The sequence below is a fragment of the Daldinia vernicosa genome, assembly GCF_022497035.1.
Source record: "Daldinia vernicosa strain CBS 139.73 unplaced genomic scaffold F5Y00scaffold_51, whole genome shotgun sequence".
NCBI classification, from domain to species: domain Eukaryota; kingdom Fungi; phylum Ascomycota; class Sordariomycetes; order Xylariales; family Hypoxylaceae; genus Daldinia; species Daldinia vernicosa.
In genome coordinates this window covers 43,639-59,828 of record NW_025953967.1, presented here as the reverse complement: position 1 = coordinate 59,828, position 16,190 = coordinate 43,639, and the positions used below count along the sequence as shown (strand labels likewise).

Here is a 16,190-nt window from a genome sequence, read left to right as displayed (position 1 = left end):
TTAATGAGAAGTTGGAGTGAACATAGCACAATTAATAGATACGAAAAACAACATCGTCACAATGAAATGCTTTATCACAATAATATCACAATCTCATTATTTATGGTTACTGCAAAACTCGTGACGTATAGCCAAAGAGGCAGTGGTTGAGTTGTACCTAAGAGGTAAGCACTGTAGAAAGATTAACACTGATAATCCGCAAAATATTACCTTAGAGCGAGTAGCTTTTGAGCAAACAATATCGAAATGTCCTAATATACCAGATGTTCTTTATTGGTCTAAGCCTTACAGCATCTAATTTTACCTATACTGTGTAAGAATGATCACTGTCAGGGTGGCTACAAGGGGTCTCTACGACTATATAAGAGGCGCGAAGCGCCCTCGTCAGAGGTTAGAAGGCCAGGCGTGACTAAGTTCAATACAATCACTACTTGGTCTACCTACCCTGTACACTCACTTTGTGCATGATTCACCTCAAAGGGCATCTAATCCTGACAATCACAGTGCCCCATATCACATCGTGTAAGAACCACTACCAGTTATGCATTGCAAGTCCCAGCTCCATTGTCCCCTACTGTAGCAAACAAAGAAATGCATACAAAGTATAAGTACTCCCAGCCACATACAGGCGTCGAGATATAAGCAATTGTAACAGCGTATTGGCAAAGGTTACGGGTTCGGGCTATAGTACGCTAACCTCGAGGGCTTAAGGTACCCTTTATATTAGGATATAACAATCTCGTAAGAGGGACCTAATGTCTGAAATAGGGCTCTACTGATACCTCACCTAAACAGTTCGGACGAAAATTGAAATATATCCTATGCTATTATCGAAGTGACGAGTCGGTTTATATAAATACTAGGTATTTATTAGATTTGAGAGGTGTCTTCGACGGCTGCTTTAAACACAGCATTTCGTAGAGAATAACGTCCGTGATGAGCGGAATTGCGTAAAGTATATACCAGTTGTATGATGGTACGACCATTGACTCTTGCTTCCCCTTATGTACAATGCTTACAAAAAGCAACTCATTTGCTCAAACCAACTTGGGATATGCGTTACAACCTATTACCGAACTCCGTATATATGTGGCCTTCTGACTTCGAGTTGATCCGATGCGCCACAGTCTATCATGCCGCCTTTCCTCTATTTCCTCGTCCTCGCCCTCTAGAGCTGGAGCTAGGTCCTGCCTCTGTAGCTTTAGTAGCGGCATTATTACCGCCCCCGCTATTATTCGGTCGATTACTGTTACCCCCTTTTGACTTATTGTTACGATTGCTTCTTCGGCTGCCATTGTGCTCCTTCTTCTTTTCTTTACCTTCTTCGCGTGCAGCTCGTCTTGCTTCTTCTTCTTGCATCCGCCGGCTCTCCTGATCCCACCACTCCTGGAACGCCTGCTCTTGTTGAATCTCCTGAAGACTACGTTTGGCGACTGCTTCGCGTACACTTTCCTGTTCGCGCCGCTGTTCTCCAATGATATCGGCAAGGCCGAGACCCATCTCCTGCTCCGGTTTAGGTGCTCGTTTGATATAAGACTTTGAGTGTGGAGTGAGTTGCTGGGATTTAGATTGAGTAGCAGGCATTGGTACCTGTGTCGCACTATTGGATCTTTGACCGGAAAACCTAGTATCCGGAGATGCTGTCCGCCGTGGTATGGACTTGCTAGACGATGTTTCTGCAGCAAGAAGCGGCTTTGGTCTCGGTGGACCTGCCGATAAACCTGCCGAATACTCCGAGACGTCTGTCAAGGACGTCTTCGAGGCAAGCGGGGTTTTTTGCCAAGGCGATTCATTCTTTTCGCCAACCTTCGTCCACGGTGATGTTGATTGCTGAGATTGTGTCTCTTGTCGCGCTGCTAGCTCCGCTTGCTGTTGTAATTGTCTTTTTCTCTCCTTTTGAGACATCTTTTGTGGAGTGATTTTGCTACCTGCTTCTCTTCTCTCAGCCGCCAATTCGGCGGACAACGCTGATTGGGCTGGTCGAGACTCTGCTAACATCTCTCGCAGATCCAACCGTGAAGTTGGCAGCGATGATTGCCCCCATGGATTGCCTCCCGATGGCACAGGCCTTGTAGAACCATTCTGTAACGTTGCAGGGGGTAGGCCGGATCTTGATGTCGAAACTTGTGTAGTGGAGTTTGGTGTAATGTGATCTTCAACAAATTTTCCTTTGGAATCCCTCCAAGGACCAGGAAGCGTTGATAACTGGTCTAATTCGTTTGACTCGCTGGATCGCAACGGTTGAGGACTTGGAGAAACAGGAATCGTGCTGCTGGGAGACCCCTCTTCATCCATAGCAAAGATGAGGTCTGTGTGAGAGTCTCTTGGTCGAAGCTCAGGCGTAAAGGGCTCATTTCGAACTGCTTTCGACTTTCTCCTATTTCGATCTGTTATTGGCGAAACGCCGGTAGATTCATCTAAGCTCCCGATACGAGATTTGAACGATGTTGACAACTTTCTCTCGTCTTCTTTCTGTATGACCTTATACGCCATCTCTTTCACTCGTCTCTGCCTCTCTTCATCAATGTCTTGCGCTAGTTCAGGGTGGCGTTCGTGAAGGAGTAAATCAGCTCTCCCACTTCGCGCAAATGGACACCTGGCTAGTTGATTATCCCTGACGACCTCATCTAACTCTAAGAGAAGATCCTCGTCGAGATTGTCAAGTAGACTGTTCATGTATTAGTATTACAACCCATCTACAATATAGAATTCAATGATCCAGCCAATGACAAAACCCAGCAACGCATTTACCATAGAGGACAGTCTCTATAACGAGCGATGCCGTCGAATATTCGAATCAAAGTCCTCGGGGGAAATTCGAAACATTGATTCAATTGCTAGGGTTACTTACTGATTTTCAAGCATTGATTCCATCTGGAGGCAGATGTATTCCAATCCTTTATCCTTGAATTCAGTAACCGAACAGGGACTGATAGCATTTAGTAGATTCGAAATATTCCGAGTGTTAACTATTGAAATTAATATTTCTCCTGTGGTAAAGGGAGCAGAGCTTACCAAAACGGCCGATGACTTTCTGACAGATTTGTGATAGACGATCGAGCATGAGTTCGTTAGCAATGCCCATAACTTCCATAACTAATTCAGAAAAGTCATCAAGGTTCTCTGCGACAACATCATCGAATAGCTCTTCCCCAATATCGGCGTATAGATGCTGAAGGACGTAATGGAATGCCTCCGGGTCCATATGCTTCAGGTCGATTTTGATGTAGTCGTCATCTTTCTGTTCTGCACGGCGACTCTCCAGCCACATACCACGAGAACGACCTTTGAAAAGACCTTGGAACCACGGACACCTTTGGCAGAGCAGGTCGCTGTGGACAAGGATCTCATCGCCATCGAGTTCCAAAAGGGCGTCACCATCTTCAAAAAAGGCTGCATCCTCGATAGCTTTCTTAAAGTCCTTATTCATAGAACGTGGCGGAGAGCTCTGGGTCCTAACAGCAGCTTCCAAGTCGGTCATACCAAGTCCAGTAGCCAGTTTCATAAGTTCTGTGCGGATTTGGCGGTATCTATATGCTAAGGGTTTAGATTGCCGCGTAAAATTCCAGGCAGGGATGACTCTGTCGCGGTATAAATAAACGATGAGATTCATCAGTGTGATTATATCGACGCTGCCAGTAAGTTCTATAACCACAACGTTGTCCTGTTCGCTGATAGTTAGAACATCTGAAAACTCGGAAATTCCAGTTTCTCTGAATTGTTGTAACCCTGCCCGAAGTAACGGACTTCTAGCTGACAAGAGCCAAGAGTGTACGGGAATCGCCAAATCTGGAAATGCAGCGGCACGAACGACCATGCCAAGACCATCGTGGTGGAAATGCCAATTCTTGAGATGTACTTGAAGATCATCTTCAAGGTCAGTTGACGTCAACACCTCGTATGCTAGTGAGTCTACTCGACCTTTCAGCACCTCCGGGTCCTGAAATTTCCAAGTGTCCTTATTCTCTCGCGCTTTAGAATTTAGAGCCCTAAATCCAGACAAGGGAAATAAAGGGGCAATGTCCTCCCACAATGTTGGGTCATCAATCTCAATTTGCTCTCGTGTCACATCGCAATCCTTCCGGACCGCAGCGTACGCACCGAAAGCAGAACTTCTAACCGCAACAATATCCGTAATATAGGGAACACGCTGGAATTTGAAATCCTTGCGCTTTTTGGAGTCTGCTATTGCAGGTGCTTTAGTGTCTTTGGCTTTTGTTCGCTTGATGCGATGCCAGACCGCCCCGGACTGTGTAGAGATTATAACCGAACCGTTCTCTCCGACACTAACAGATCTAACGCCGTCTTTTTTAGAGCTCCAAATGCATTGTGGTATTGTCACCGCGTCCTTGATCTTCGACGGATTAGTCGTGGACGCAGCAGACTGATTGCCATCGTATTTGTGATTGACTACCATCGTAAAGAGGTCTCCATTGCCCGTAACCGCAGCTATGGTATCCCCGCCTGATGTGATCTGATGGATCTCGCGGCGGCCAGGGTCATAGCGGGAGGACATAGAGAGTTGCACTGAGCGTTGGAGTGGCGAACTTGTGAAAGGATCAAAAGTAGGGAACTTGATCATGTTATAGCCGTAACTCGTAAAGACACACACAGTATGGTCCTCGAAAAGACAAGATGTCGCCTTTTCGATGGCCGAGACCATGACGATGGAAGAGTGACTCGAGAGGAGGGTCGCGGCAACTTTTCTAGGGACTGTCTGAACCTCAAGAGACCTAGAATCCGCATCCATTAAGGCAAGTTGACCAATATTTTTTCCCCAGCAGAACAAAGACGATCCCGTGTGCGCCACGGAATGAATAGCAGATGCTGCCGCCCCGAGTATGATTTCCTTCTTCAACGGACCAAATACTTGTCGAGGTGTTGTACTTATTGGTTCCTCATCAGGTCTCACTGGTGCAGGTAAAGGAACCCCAAGCTGCGAATACGTATTTGACCCCCAAGTCCAAAGTTCTCCCGTGTTGGTTACAGCCAATGAATGATTTTGGCCTAGTGAAATCTGAACGACCTTTTTGTCGGACAAGCCGCCCTGGACAGGCATAAAATTGAACCTCGTATTTTCGTCGCCAAGGCCAAGACGACCACCACGCCCAATTCCGCAGATGTATAAATTAGAGACGGGATCAGTCGTGAGGACAGCACTGTGTAGCTTAGAGAGCACCACATCCTGAATCATCAAAGGGCGGTTCTGAATCAAAATTGGGATCTGAGACAAATCGCGGGATATTGAATCCTCTATGTTGGACTGGCGCTTCATTTCCTCGAGGTACTGGTCGTAGAAATGGTGAATTAAATGGTCAGGGCGTTTCAAATAGATGCGCTCTGGGAATTGCCGATCATCTTCATCGCCAAGGCCAAGGGAAAAATTATTATTGCTACCAAAGGTGAATACTTCTTCACCCAGAGCGGCAGGTCTGCTATGATGCCTATAGGAGTTGTTAGCAAAACACGACTTCAGACCTAATTAGCCCATATCCTTCCTACCTAGTGTCTTCGCCTGCCGAACCCTCATCACTATCTGAACCGTCATCTTCTAGACTCGCACGCTCTTCTGAGACCTTCAAAGTTCGCAAAGCAATACTAGCGTTGTATACGTCAAAAGGGCTATTTCCTTCATGGTCCTTCGTCTTGATTAGCTGTCCCACCCTAGTAGTAGTAACCCCCCCAAGAGAACTTGTTAAGTCTTTACGTTCTTTATCAAGTAGCAATCGCGCAATCGAGATATTTCCATTATATAGGGCTCTATGTAGGGCATTCCAACCACTCTCGTAGTCCTGAATGTAGATATCGATCGCGGGATGGTCAAGAAGGGCTTCGACAAAGGTAATGGCGTTCGAAGAAGTTGACGAAACGGCTCGGAGTAGAATAGTTAAACCCGAGTAGTCGCGACTATTAATATCACCCTTTCCAAGATTACTGCCGGCATTCTTAGGCGCGATTACGGAAACGCCAAGGCCGGTCGTTTTGCGCGACTTGGTGATGCCTCGTGGAGAACTTCCGAATGCGCCGGCACTACCTACTCCCGAACCCGAAGTCTTGGATGGGTTCTGGGAATAGCTGGCCGGAGCCAGCAGTCGACAGAATTTGTCGACATCATTTTCCCAGTAGTATTTCCAAAGTAGATGACTCATGTGTATATTAAAAGGTGTCGTTCAAAGCACTTCAAACAACACCTCGCTGTGAGTCTCGAGGGATCACGGCCTATTTAAAGGTGCGATTGGAAGCGCTTTGAATTGACAAGACGTTGGAGGGGTTATCCCACTGCGAGTGATCACCCCAGAACTCCAGACTATAGTAACGTATGCGCAGATTCTTCTAGCTTAAGGGACCGATACGGGATACTACGAGGGGACGAATCGGAAACAGCGTTAGATTTCGACTTCGGTTTCGACTATGCGGGACAAGACGTTGTAAGAATGGATATTGCGCTTTGCGCTTCAGGCGTAGCAGATGAGTCGGCGATGAGTCGTATCGGTTCAATTGTACTTATCGGGAGCTGCCAAGGGTCTTGGATCGATAACGCGTTGCTTCGTTAAGGGGTTGCCACTTGAAAGGAGGTATGCAGCGAATAGTACACTTTATAGAAGATTCACTTACGGTAGTTGGTCCCAAGATGATATATTACGGAAATGGCGTCTTGTTGAGCGTATGTGTCATAAATTATCATAAATGATGGAAAGTGATAGTCGAAGTGCATAGACGAAGATAGGGTAGGTCCTTGCCTATCTGCGGTTTGTGCGTAAACCCCGCGACGCTACCACGCTATACATAGAAAAGCCGGGTCATCGGAAACCTTATTATGGACCAATCATAACTCTAACCGACAGGGCATGGTAAATCCTCAGGGCGTCGAGTCCTACATATGTAGGTACGTACCTTAAATACCTCCTAAACCTACATGCAATGCTCAAACAAATAAACCTGGAGCTTTTTGAACAATTGTATGGCGTTTAAAGCAAACTTTAATCAATCCCCATTACACGCACATCTTTTTAAATATTTGATATATTCGAAGCCACTAACAGGCAAAGTCATATCTACCTATCTAATAAAGTCTGGGTATGAGCCAGCTCCTACATAGCCATTGCTTACGCTTCTGCAAGCCATTGGATAATGTGGAGTTCACATGCATCTCTCCCCCAACGAATTCCCCAGTGTAAGCTCTGGTCTTCACTACATTAGGCATATGAACGGATAAGCAATAGCGACAGGTCTCAGCTGGATCATAGGGCTACGAATAGGAATCCATGCCGAGAAATCAACTTGGCATAACAGGTACCTACCTCCTATCTGTGTAAGTCTTATCCCGCCTGAAATTATTAGATCTTATAGTATGATAATCGCAGGGACAACTGTAGGTTTAAATACCACAAACAAAGTACTCATTAGATAGATACCAAGGCATCTGGTTTACTGGGTACCTTTAAGGTAGGTAAATAACCCATTCAGTTCTTACTTCATAGGTATCTTTCTAGCTGTTCGATGCATGTATCTCGGAAATGTCTTTTTACTTGCAGCATAGAAGTTATAACTCTCCATAGTAGGCAACTCATGGATAGAATAATGTAATGTATAATATGCTTTGAATTTGTTCTCTTGTTACGGATTACAGTTGCATTACATGATACGGCTTCGGGCGTTCAAGACAAAGGATCAATATCAAAACAACCAAGCATAATATCGGCTTTCATGATTTCGGCAATGCATTTAAGCGTTAAAGTAATAAATACCCAGGTACGTAATATTAATAGATAAAGGGATTACCTAAGTCCCTGCAGATTTAGGGTTATTCACAGTGGGGTTCAACTGATAACGCCGATCCGGCGGGCATACGGCGTTATGGGGTTAGCGGGTTAGCGGGTTGTAAAGTATGCGCCGCCATCGCAAATTATAATTCGAAATTCGTTTCTTGTCAGATCAAATAACCGCCAGTACCCGAATGTATGTGTTATTTACCAAAACACACTTTTTCTTCTACCTTCAATTGAGTTGTAACGCAAGCCGCTCACCGTAATCTCAGAGGTTAAATTTGCCCAAGATGTCTGAAGATAAACCACTTCCCTTTGTATACACCTTTGCCGCAGGTACGTCGCATCCTAAACGGTTCAACCGACGATCATGACATGAACTAACCACTTAACTTAGGTGCTATTGCTGGCATATCGGAGGTAAGTGACGAACTCGAAGCCTCTGCGCATAACAGCGAGCTAATCTCACACTCTTCTCTTCCAGATTCTGACCATGTATACCATGCCATACCCCGCTTGAGTCTGTCGCGTGCACATCGTTGACATAGACTAGGTACCCTCTGGATGTTGTGAAAACCCGAGTGTGAGCAACAGTAAGACCCTGTAGTTGGCATGTCCGAAGCTTACCACAGAGCAGGCAACTCCAAACCGGCAAGGGAACTGGCGCAGACTCGTACACTGGCATGGTAGACTGCTTCCAAAAGATCGTTCGCAATGAAGGGTATGGTGACCGCCCAAAACTTATAGTTCTCAGACTCATCCGAAGCGCAGATTCTCGAGGTTATACAGAGGTATCACAGCCCCCATTCTGATGGAAGCTCCGAAGCGTGCCACCAAGTTTGCTGCCAACGATGAATGGGGCAAGTTCTACCGCAAAGCCTTCGGTGTTGACAAGATGAACCAATCACTATCGATTTTAACGGGTGCCTCGGCCGGTGCCACCGAGTCTTTCGTTGTTGTACCTTTCGAGTTGGTCAAGATCAGACTACAAGACAAGGCTTCTGCGGGTAAATATACTGGTATGATCGATGTAGTCGCCAAGACTATCAAGAACGAGGGTGTCTTGGCCATGTACAATGGTCTAGAGAGTACTATGTGGCGTCACATACTATGGAATGCGGGATACTTCGGTTGTATCTTCCAGGTTAAAGAACTTCTACCCAAGGCCGAGACCAAGAAGGGTGAGATCCTCAATGGACTAGTCTCCGGAGGAATTGGTGGTACTGTCGGTACGATCATCAACACGCCAATGGATGTCGTCAAGTCGCGTATCCAAAATAGCCCCAAGATTCCCGGACAGACCCCGAAGTATAACTGGGCTTGGGGTGCTTGCGCCACTGTGATGAAGGAGGAGGGCTTTGGTGCCCTGTACAAGGGTTTCCTACCCAAAGTCCTAAGACTCGGACCAGGAGGAGGTATCCTTCTAGTTGTTTTCACTAGCGTTATGGTAAGTCTCATCGTTCCCTACCTAATCAACTTGTTTTAATCGGCCACTAATACAAGTCAATAGGATTTCTTCCGCTCCATTAACTAAATATAGAACCCCGGAATAGTTTCGATGCTCTACCAGGAATAGCTAGGCATTGTCACCCCTCTGTTTGATTAGCGACTTGCATATTGGCAGCAATACATGTGTCTATAGATAGCAGACAAGATACCTAGCACACGTCTTCCCCAGAATTTAGATCATCACTATACTTTTCTACGCCATTCAAAACTTGACATATCCGCGTGAATTTATGATTGCCCTTGCCCGAATAGCTTCTCAGTCACTACTTCAAAGCCCAATTAAGAGATAAAAGCTACTACCTCGCAAGTAGGTATGAGGTATATATGGAAGGTATTTAGATCATACTAACGGACGTATAATTGGCAGTTACCTCTTGCTACCATATACACATATTACAATTTCCTTTTCCCATTCCCAATCCCCAAACGACCTACCCTCTAACTCATCATCTACTGGAGGGCACCCCAGAGGGATGCCACAATAGCCCGAATATATACTGCTATCCTCAGCACCCCGTATTAGCACCTTCGAGACCCTAAAAAACGGCACCCTTAATACCCTCAATACCCTCATCTCTAGTACCCTCGAAACCCCCGGCACCCTCGCCTTTAATACCCCCCAGCACCCTCAGCACCCTTAGCCACGGCTCGGCACCCTGAAGGAGGGCTCAGCACCCAGGACTCGGCACCCTCACCTTCGATTCGGTACCCAAAATGAGGCCTCGGCACCCTGGAAAAGGGCTCGAAATAGTACGTATTTCGAGAAAAAGATGAAAGTGGACGAACTTCCTCTTTCGAAAAACGTAGCCCAAGACAATAACCCTCATAAATTCGGGCATTCGGGCACAACACATCTACGTATCCAGGAGATCTATCTCATCTCCTCCCACAACAATTACCTTTCTTGAACTTCACAACTCGGAGGACAATCTCCATATCCTTTCTAGGTAATTAAATTATTCCTTTCCAAGCCGACTTTTATCCTTTTCCTTTCAACCCGGATATTTTTACCTTCCCGCAAATCTAGGAAGGGCAAGATCTAGTTGTCAGGTGCGTTCTTTCTATAACACATACTAAACAGCACCACCCATACCTATACTCCCGTTACTTCCTTTCTTATATCCACAACCTGCCTTCTTACTTAAAGATAAATCCTTCGAGTTTCCCTCCCGCATAAACTTCGACATACTCCCCCATCTTATACACACAACACACACACAACACACACACAACACACATACAATATACCTGCTTCTTCTATTCTGCCAAGTCATATCCGGCTCCCTTACTCGGTATCTGGATGTCAAGTCTTTATTCTCCCTTCTTACATCTATATTGACCCTTTCACCACTCATCTGGTCGTGATTGAATACGTTCCTAACCCTGGCACTAGGTTGTTTGCATCGTCTTCACACCTAGCCTACTATAACACTTCGTCCCTGACCAAATTGGTGAGTTATTTGCTTGAGCATACCTTTCTGTCTTCTATCTTATCTTCTATTTGCATACATATATCTTAATCTTATTCATTTATCTCACCCCCCATCACCAAGCGCTCTTAACCAATTCCACAAGCCACAGCTAGCCAAGTGAGACCTTCAAACCTGTTCCCTTGCACGTATCGGTGTTAGCAGATTCTTTCCCCTTGAAAGTGTCAGCTCGCCTCATTGCACGTTTAACGTATCCAATGTCACTCGTCTAATCGTCACAAACCCAACATCCGCGCCTCATAATCTCTCGTGCAATAGTGACTTGAATATTGAAATCCTCTGCTTCCGTGAGGTATTTTTCTCCATCGTGATTTCCATTTCAAGCCCAACTGTTTTATTAATCTTACCCACCATCTTTTGCAATTTTGGCGCCTTCTCTCGTGATGAACGAATTGATGTGAAGGGCCTGCTACTAATCATCAACCGGACCCAGAGTCTTTGAATCCTAAGAGGGTGAAATATATTCATAAGTGTCCTTGCATTCCCGTGATACTTCATTCAACTCTACTGAAATATTCTCTACTTCACTACTACACACAACCCATACTTCTTAAGTAACATACATCCATACATCAATATGTCTTCCGCACGCGGCGATAGTGCCGAGAATGATGATCATGAGCATGATTTGGGGGAAGAATCGGAAGATTCTAGCAGTGAACGTGCATCCCCAGACGTTGCTGAAGGCCAAACTGCAGAGGACAACAACGATGAAGAGCAAATGGAAGATGACGACGGTAAGAGCTCGTTCCATTACTTGAAGGAACATAAAGCTAATTTTTACAGATGATGATATATCGGTCAATCTAAGTATTCTTGATGACTTAAGTGAATTGGATTTTGACGAAGTCCATCGCAATCAAGACTACGATAAGCTCAAAGATGCATATGACCGTCAACAGGTATGCATTCAAATGCTGGTGGATTGTATCCGGCAGAAAAATAGAGAAATTAGGAGAAAAAACCAAAGAATCAAAGAACTGGAGAATCGCCTTGCTGGGATCAGTGAACCTTGTGTAGTGAGTACCTGCATTCGATCTCTTCGTCATAAAGGACCATACTTACAATTATATATAGCCATGGAGCTTTCTACTAAGAGCACACTTTGGGGGCGAAGAAAATTATAGCAGGGTCTATCGCGAATGTTGCAAACAGGAAAATATGTCTCAGAGACTAAACATATTCCATCCTGACTTTTCACTTCAGCAGGTGACGATTTCAGAGGAGAGGCGCGCGATAGAAAAGAGACTGGTATTAGAAGAAAGGCGCGCGCGGCGTCTGGCACTGGAACGGGCATATGATGAAAACAACATGATTGAGCCGGAGATCCACCCTACATCTTACTTCCCATTTCAGGAGCTTCCTTTGGAGATTCAGGTGAAGATATTCAAGCAACTGTTTGTCAAGGGTACTCTCATCCACTGTCTCTCTCGGTTAGATCCTTCAAATCCACCCGTTGGCTTCCCCGTCGAGGATGTCAAAGGCGAAAGTCAACTACCAACCAGATTCCATTTTGGCAGGTCGCCATGTCAAATTATTCTAGCTCGCAAACCAAATGACGTACTAAAGCCTTTACTGGTCTGTAAACGCTGGTACTTTATCGGTGTACATGCTTTCTACGGAGCGAATACTTTTGCGTTTAGCTCGCTTGGCGAATGGCATCGATTTTGCAATGGCATTGGCGCTGCGCGCGTCCAGCGGTTGGTGAATGTCGAACTAATGTGGCATGGAGCTTTGATGCCTAGACACGAGACCAGAATCTCGCAACGTTCACTCGGTCTCAAGTGGTTTACTAAAACGAGACGCCTTCGCACTCTGGTTGTTCACATAGCAGAATGTGAGAAAAGCCGGACACGACGGAAGTATGAGATACAGACGAAGGATCGTCAGCAAGTCGGTAAAGGTAGAGGCCGGCTTATCGAGGACCAGTCTGATGAATATCAATCGGATGGAGATGAGTCTGACGGCAACCAATCCGATGGGAATCAAGATTTGGACAAAGAATTTGACCCTTTCGAGACTATGGTTCGCCGTACTTTTAGACACCCGAATTACCGGAGGTTTCGATCAATGCGGACAGTTCAAGGGATCGATTATCTTTATCAACTACGAGCTATGGATTGGATCCGCTTCAAAGAGAGTAACGGCCTTGATCACCGCCAATCAATTCGGGATTGGTCGTTCCTAAAAGACCTATGCACTGTCGTAACTCTGCCGAAGCAAGATGGTCTTGCCCTTAAGAGCCATCTAGAGAATCTGACACCGCTGACGTGTTTGGAAGATTTTATCCCGTCGGAAGAAGACATGCTTATTGTTAAGACGTTTTACGACGAGACTCATATCCTAGGTCCGGCGGGTGGTTCCGAAACGACTGGCTCAGCCAACGGCGCATCTAGCGATACTGCTTCATGGGACGGCACCAGTATCAGCGACTCGGACGATAATAATGATTCTGAAGACGGACATGTTCCTAATCTCCGACATGCCCCCAACTCTCCAGCTCCAGAAATTGTAGATCCTAGTCCTAATAGCGATACTGAACCTGATAGCGACGATGACGACGATGACGCGGGTGGCTCTGGTCTACCGGGCGTATCACAAAATGCTACCACTATCTCGTTAGTCGGGGCCTCCCAACAGCGTAATAACCAGATGCAAGACAACGAAAACGAAGGAGACAGAATAGATATTGATGATGATGACGGCAGTTCCAGCGGTCTATTTGTTCGCTCCGGATCAGGCTCGGGTACTCCTCCAGCAGACCCAATGGAGATTGACGATCCTACCGAGCAGGCAAATCATGAGGTGATAGATCTGACAGGGGACCAGGAAGATGATGAGGATAAGGAGTCTTCGCTTTTTGTTCGTTCCGAGCCAGATACCAGGTCTGTGAAAGAAGAGCCCGACGATGACAACGCCAACGAGCTATATGATCGGGAGGATACCCCTCCGAGTAGCGATGATGAATCTGATATTTACCCTCGTCCTGTCGTGAGCGGTGGCTCTAGAACCAATCCTTCATCCGGACCATCGAGCGAAGGTGAAGCTTACTCTCATGACGAGGGACGAGTGGGAAAACGCCGTAGGCTAGGGTGAGAAACGCCAATGTGGCGCACACTCCTTTACATTCAGCGGCATAAACCCCCGGAAGTGAAGCAGCCGCTTCGCTCTTAAGACGGCATACTTGGACTCTTCTCTTTACATCTTCGTTTTATCTACAATCTCAACTATGAAGTCATGATTTTGATTCAAATCAGTCTCCTATCTTCCTCTATTTTATGCTTCATCTCTACCTCCTTACGTACCTACCTACCTAGGTCAGCCTACGATCCACCAAAAATTCTCATAAAAAGTTTCAGATACCTATCATCCGTGAAACTTACCTAGAAATCTACCGCACATATGCAATCTAGGAAACATATCCTCAAACTACGGCGTCGTGTCCAGTGAATCTTTATACCTACTACCGCCTCTATAAGGCCCATTCAATACGTGACTAAATCAGGGGGGTTCTTGCTGCCGTGAAGAACTTTGGGCTCGCGGATTTCCAAACATACAACACCGGGATATGAGTACCTAAGGTTCACCATCATCCCCAACACTGTGAAAATGCGTGGGTTGGTTTACGGGCTGCTAGAGCTAGAATTATTCAGAGTAGACCAAGTAAATATAATCGATAATTTCCTACAATGAATATTGATTCTCTTCAGTAGTTTCCGTAGCCTACTAATATGGTATCTATTAAATAACTTAATCAAACACCACCTTACGCCCTTGAAATGCGACCTTTTGACCTTCTTCCTTAGCCTTCTTGGCCGCGGCCCAACTTGGGTGTAAGAGACCCGTATCATCCCGCTTAGGTATTGCTTTTGGTTTCGGTTTGTCCTCCACGAAGCTTTTCCCACTGGTTTGTTCGCGGCCCCCTTGAAGTTGCTGTTGGCGCTCGGGGTGGATATGCTTGTTATCGAAGGGATTCCGGATGCCTTTTTTCCAGGGCTTATTCGACCCCTCTTCGTCCCCTACTGCGCCTCGTCTCATGTCCCATCCCTGATCTCGGCCCGCCTTGGCTTCCTGCTGCTTCTTCTGGACGTGCTTCGCTTTCTCCTTATACTTCTTCTCCCAGATAGCTTGGCGCGCACGTTGCCCGCGCCGGTTCTTGCGCGCGGGGGCGAGATCGAGGTCGGAGGCTTCTGATTCAGAGCCTGATATGTAGCCGCCCATCAATGAAGGTAGGAATGCCGAGTTGCCGGCTGTTATCGCGGCCGTCTTTGCGACTTTAGCCCTTTTAGGTGGTGGGGATGCGGATGCGGAAATTTGGCTGTCTACGTCTTCTACGTCTTCTTCTTCTTCCTCTTCCTCTTCTTGGTCTGATTCGGACGATCCGACTGATGATATAGAAATGTCGTCGGCCGTCGCTTTTCGTAGCGATTTCGTTCTGCTGTCTGCGACAAGTTCGTCGTCCACACTCTCGTTGTCTCCTGATTCGTCATCGTCGCTAGATGAGCCTGCTACAAAGGCATCATACCGCGACCAGGCTCGTTCCTCGGCATCGCTGTCAGAGAAACCTTCGAATGGTTGATCATCTTCAGCTTCATCGTCATCCTCGCTACCGAGTTCCTCCTCGTCACCCTCAGCCTTATCCTTCTTCCTCTTCAAAAGCACTAGTCCTGGCCCATTCTCTTCGGTATCAGATCTCTCTCCGTCTTCGTCTTCGTCTTCGTCTTCTTCCTTATGTGTATTATTAACCGCTTCCTTCTTCGGCTTATCTCTGTCGGCCTGTTCCTCTTTACTAGCCTTGGTGTCTTTCTTCTCCTTCTTATCCTTCCCTTTCTTCAATTTCTCCGGCATGGGTACCCTTAGCGCAATACAGGTGCCCATGATAGCCTCTTCGATGACGTCGCGGATCTGCTTGCGATTGCAGAGCGCACTCGTCACGTTGTGTAGCGCGGCCTTCTCTTCCTCGGACAGCCCCTCAGGCTTCGGAATGGGCTTGATTATATCGGCGGGTATTTTTGGAGACTCGGCCACGCCCTTGATTTTGAGAAGTGATGAGCATAGATGCGCGTGCGCGGCTTGTTGAAGATCGAGACTCTAATGGCGAGTTATACGTCAATACGAGGCCATTTCTGCATTTCTGACAATAAAATCTCTCAATTTTCCATCCATACCTTTAATACAGCAATCTCCCTCTCAAGCCTCGCCGTCTTGTCCGGGTCGCTCTGAGCTTCGCGAATGCGCTTGCTCAATCGTTGGCGCTCGAAACCCTTGGCGGTCTTCATGCCGCGTGCCAGTTGCTTGTGCCATTGCGACAGCTTCTCTTCGAGGCTGGGCTCGTGGTTTCGTTTCCGCTTTGGCATATCGGGCGGTATGTGAATACTGCGCTTGGAGGTACAAAATATCTAAGAAACTGTAAAGCTCGAAATTT

At 46.4% G+C, this 16,190-nt stretch overlaps 4 protein-coding genes across 4 annotated transcripts; 2 read left to right on the top strand and 2 right to left on the bottom strand.

The window, feature by feature from the left end:
• Positions 1–680: 680 nt before the first annotated feature.
• On the bottom strand, positions 681–6,733 carry F5Y00DRAFT_245386 (uncharacterized protein). The gene is made up of 4 exons (XM_048008956.1): positions 5,503–6,733; positions 3,016–5,444; positions 2,852–2,969; positions 681–2,668 (listed from the first exon to the last, which is right to left on the bottom strand). Exons 1-4 carry the CDS (start codon positions 6,147–6,149, stop codon positions 1,132–1,134), a joined length of 4,731 nt encoding a protein of 1,576 aa, XP_047861744.1. The 5' UTR covers positions 6,150–6,733; the 3' UTR covers positions 681–1,131.
• A 1,188-nt stretch (positions 6,734–7,921) lies between these two features.
• On the top strand, positions 7,922–9,472 carry F5Y00DRAFT_160823 (mitochondrial 2-oxodicarboxylate carrier 1). Its single transcript, XM_048004695.1, has 7 exons — positions 7,922–8,102; positions 8,164–8,186; positions 8,251–8,261; positions 8,320–8,349; positions 8,404–8,487; positions 8,538–9,213; positions 9,277–9,472. The coding sequence occupies exons 1-7, from the start codon at positions 8,057–8,059 to the stop codon at positions 9,298–9,300; spliced, it is 894 nt and encodes a 297-aa protein (XP_047861743.1). The 5' UTR covers positions 7,922–8,056; the 3' UTR covers positions 9,301–9,472.
• Positions 9,473–11,342: 1,870 nt separating this feature from the next.
• F5Y00DRAFT_272616 (uncharacterized protein) lies at positions 11,343–13,984 on the top strand (the record flags this gene model as incomplete). Its single annotated transcript, XM_048013015.1, has 3 exons — positions 11,343–11,502; positions 11,552–11,667; positions 11,843–13,984. The coding sequence occupies 3 exons, from the start codon at positions 11,343–11,345 to the stop codon at positions 13,859–13,861; spliced, it is 2,295 nt and encodes a 764-aa protein (XP_047861742.1). The 3' UTR covers positions 13,862–13,984.
• Positions 13,985–14,422: 438 nt separating this feature from the next.
• Positions 14,423–16,179, bottom strand: F5Y00DRAFT_245379 (Bud-site selection protein). The gene is made up of 2 exons (XM_048008955.1): positions 15,934–16,179; positions 14,423–15,856 (listed from the first exon to the last, which is right to left on the bottom strand). The coding sequence occupies exons 1-2, from the start codon at positions 16,120–16,122 to the stop codon at positions 14,516–14,518; spliced, it is 1,530 nt and encodes a 509-aa protein (XP_047861741.1). The 5' UTR covers positions 16,123–16,179; the 3' UTR covers positions 14,423–14,515.
• Positions 16,180–16,190: the final 11 nt, after the last annotated feature.

Bases quoted from the DNA above. Each gene is read 5' to 3' on its own strand.
- F5Y00DRAFT_245386 (XM_048008956.1), bottom strand. From the start codon at position 6,149: ATGAGTCATCTACTTTGGAAATACTACTGGGAAAATGATGTCGACAAA. The intron at 5,445-5,502 runs GTAGGAAGGATA...CAACTCCTATAG, and splicing joins TCGGCAGGCGAAGACACTAG to GCATCATAGCAGACCTGCCG. The intron at 2,669-2,851 runs GTAAGTAACCCT...ATACATGAACAG, and splicing joins GAATCAATGCTTGAAAATCA to TCTACTTGACAATCTCGACG.
- F5Y00DRAFT_160823 (XM_048004695.1), top strand. From the start codon at position 8,057: ATGTCTGAAGATAAACCACTTCCCTTTGTATACACCTTTGCCGCAG. The intron at 8,103-8,163 runs GTACGTCGCATC...CACTTAACTTAG, and splicing joins TGTATACACCTTTGCCGCAG to GTGCTATTGCTGGCATATCG. The intron at 8,350-8,403 runs GTGAGCAACAGT...ACCACAGAGCAG, and splicing joins GATGTTGTGAAAACCCGAGT to GCAACTCCAAACCGGCAAGG.
- F5Y00DRAFT_245379 (XM_048008955.1), bottom strand. From the start codon at position 16,122: ATGCCAAAGCGGAAACGAAACCACGAGCCCAGCCTCGAAGAGAAGCTG. The intron at 15,857-15,933 runs GTATGGATGGAA...ACTCGCCATTAG, and splicing joins GGGAGATTGCTGTATTAAAG to AGTCTCGATCTTCAACAAGC.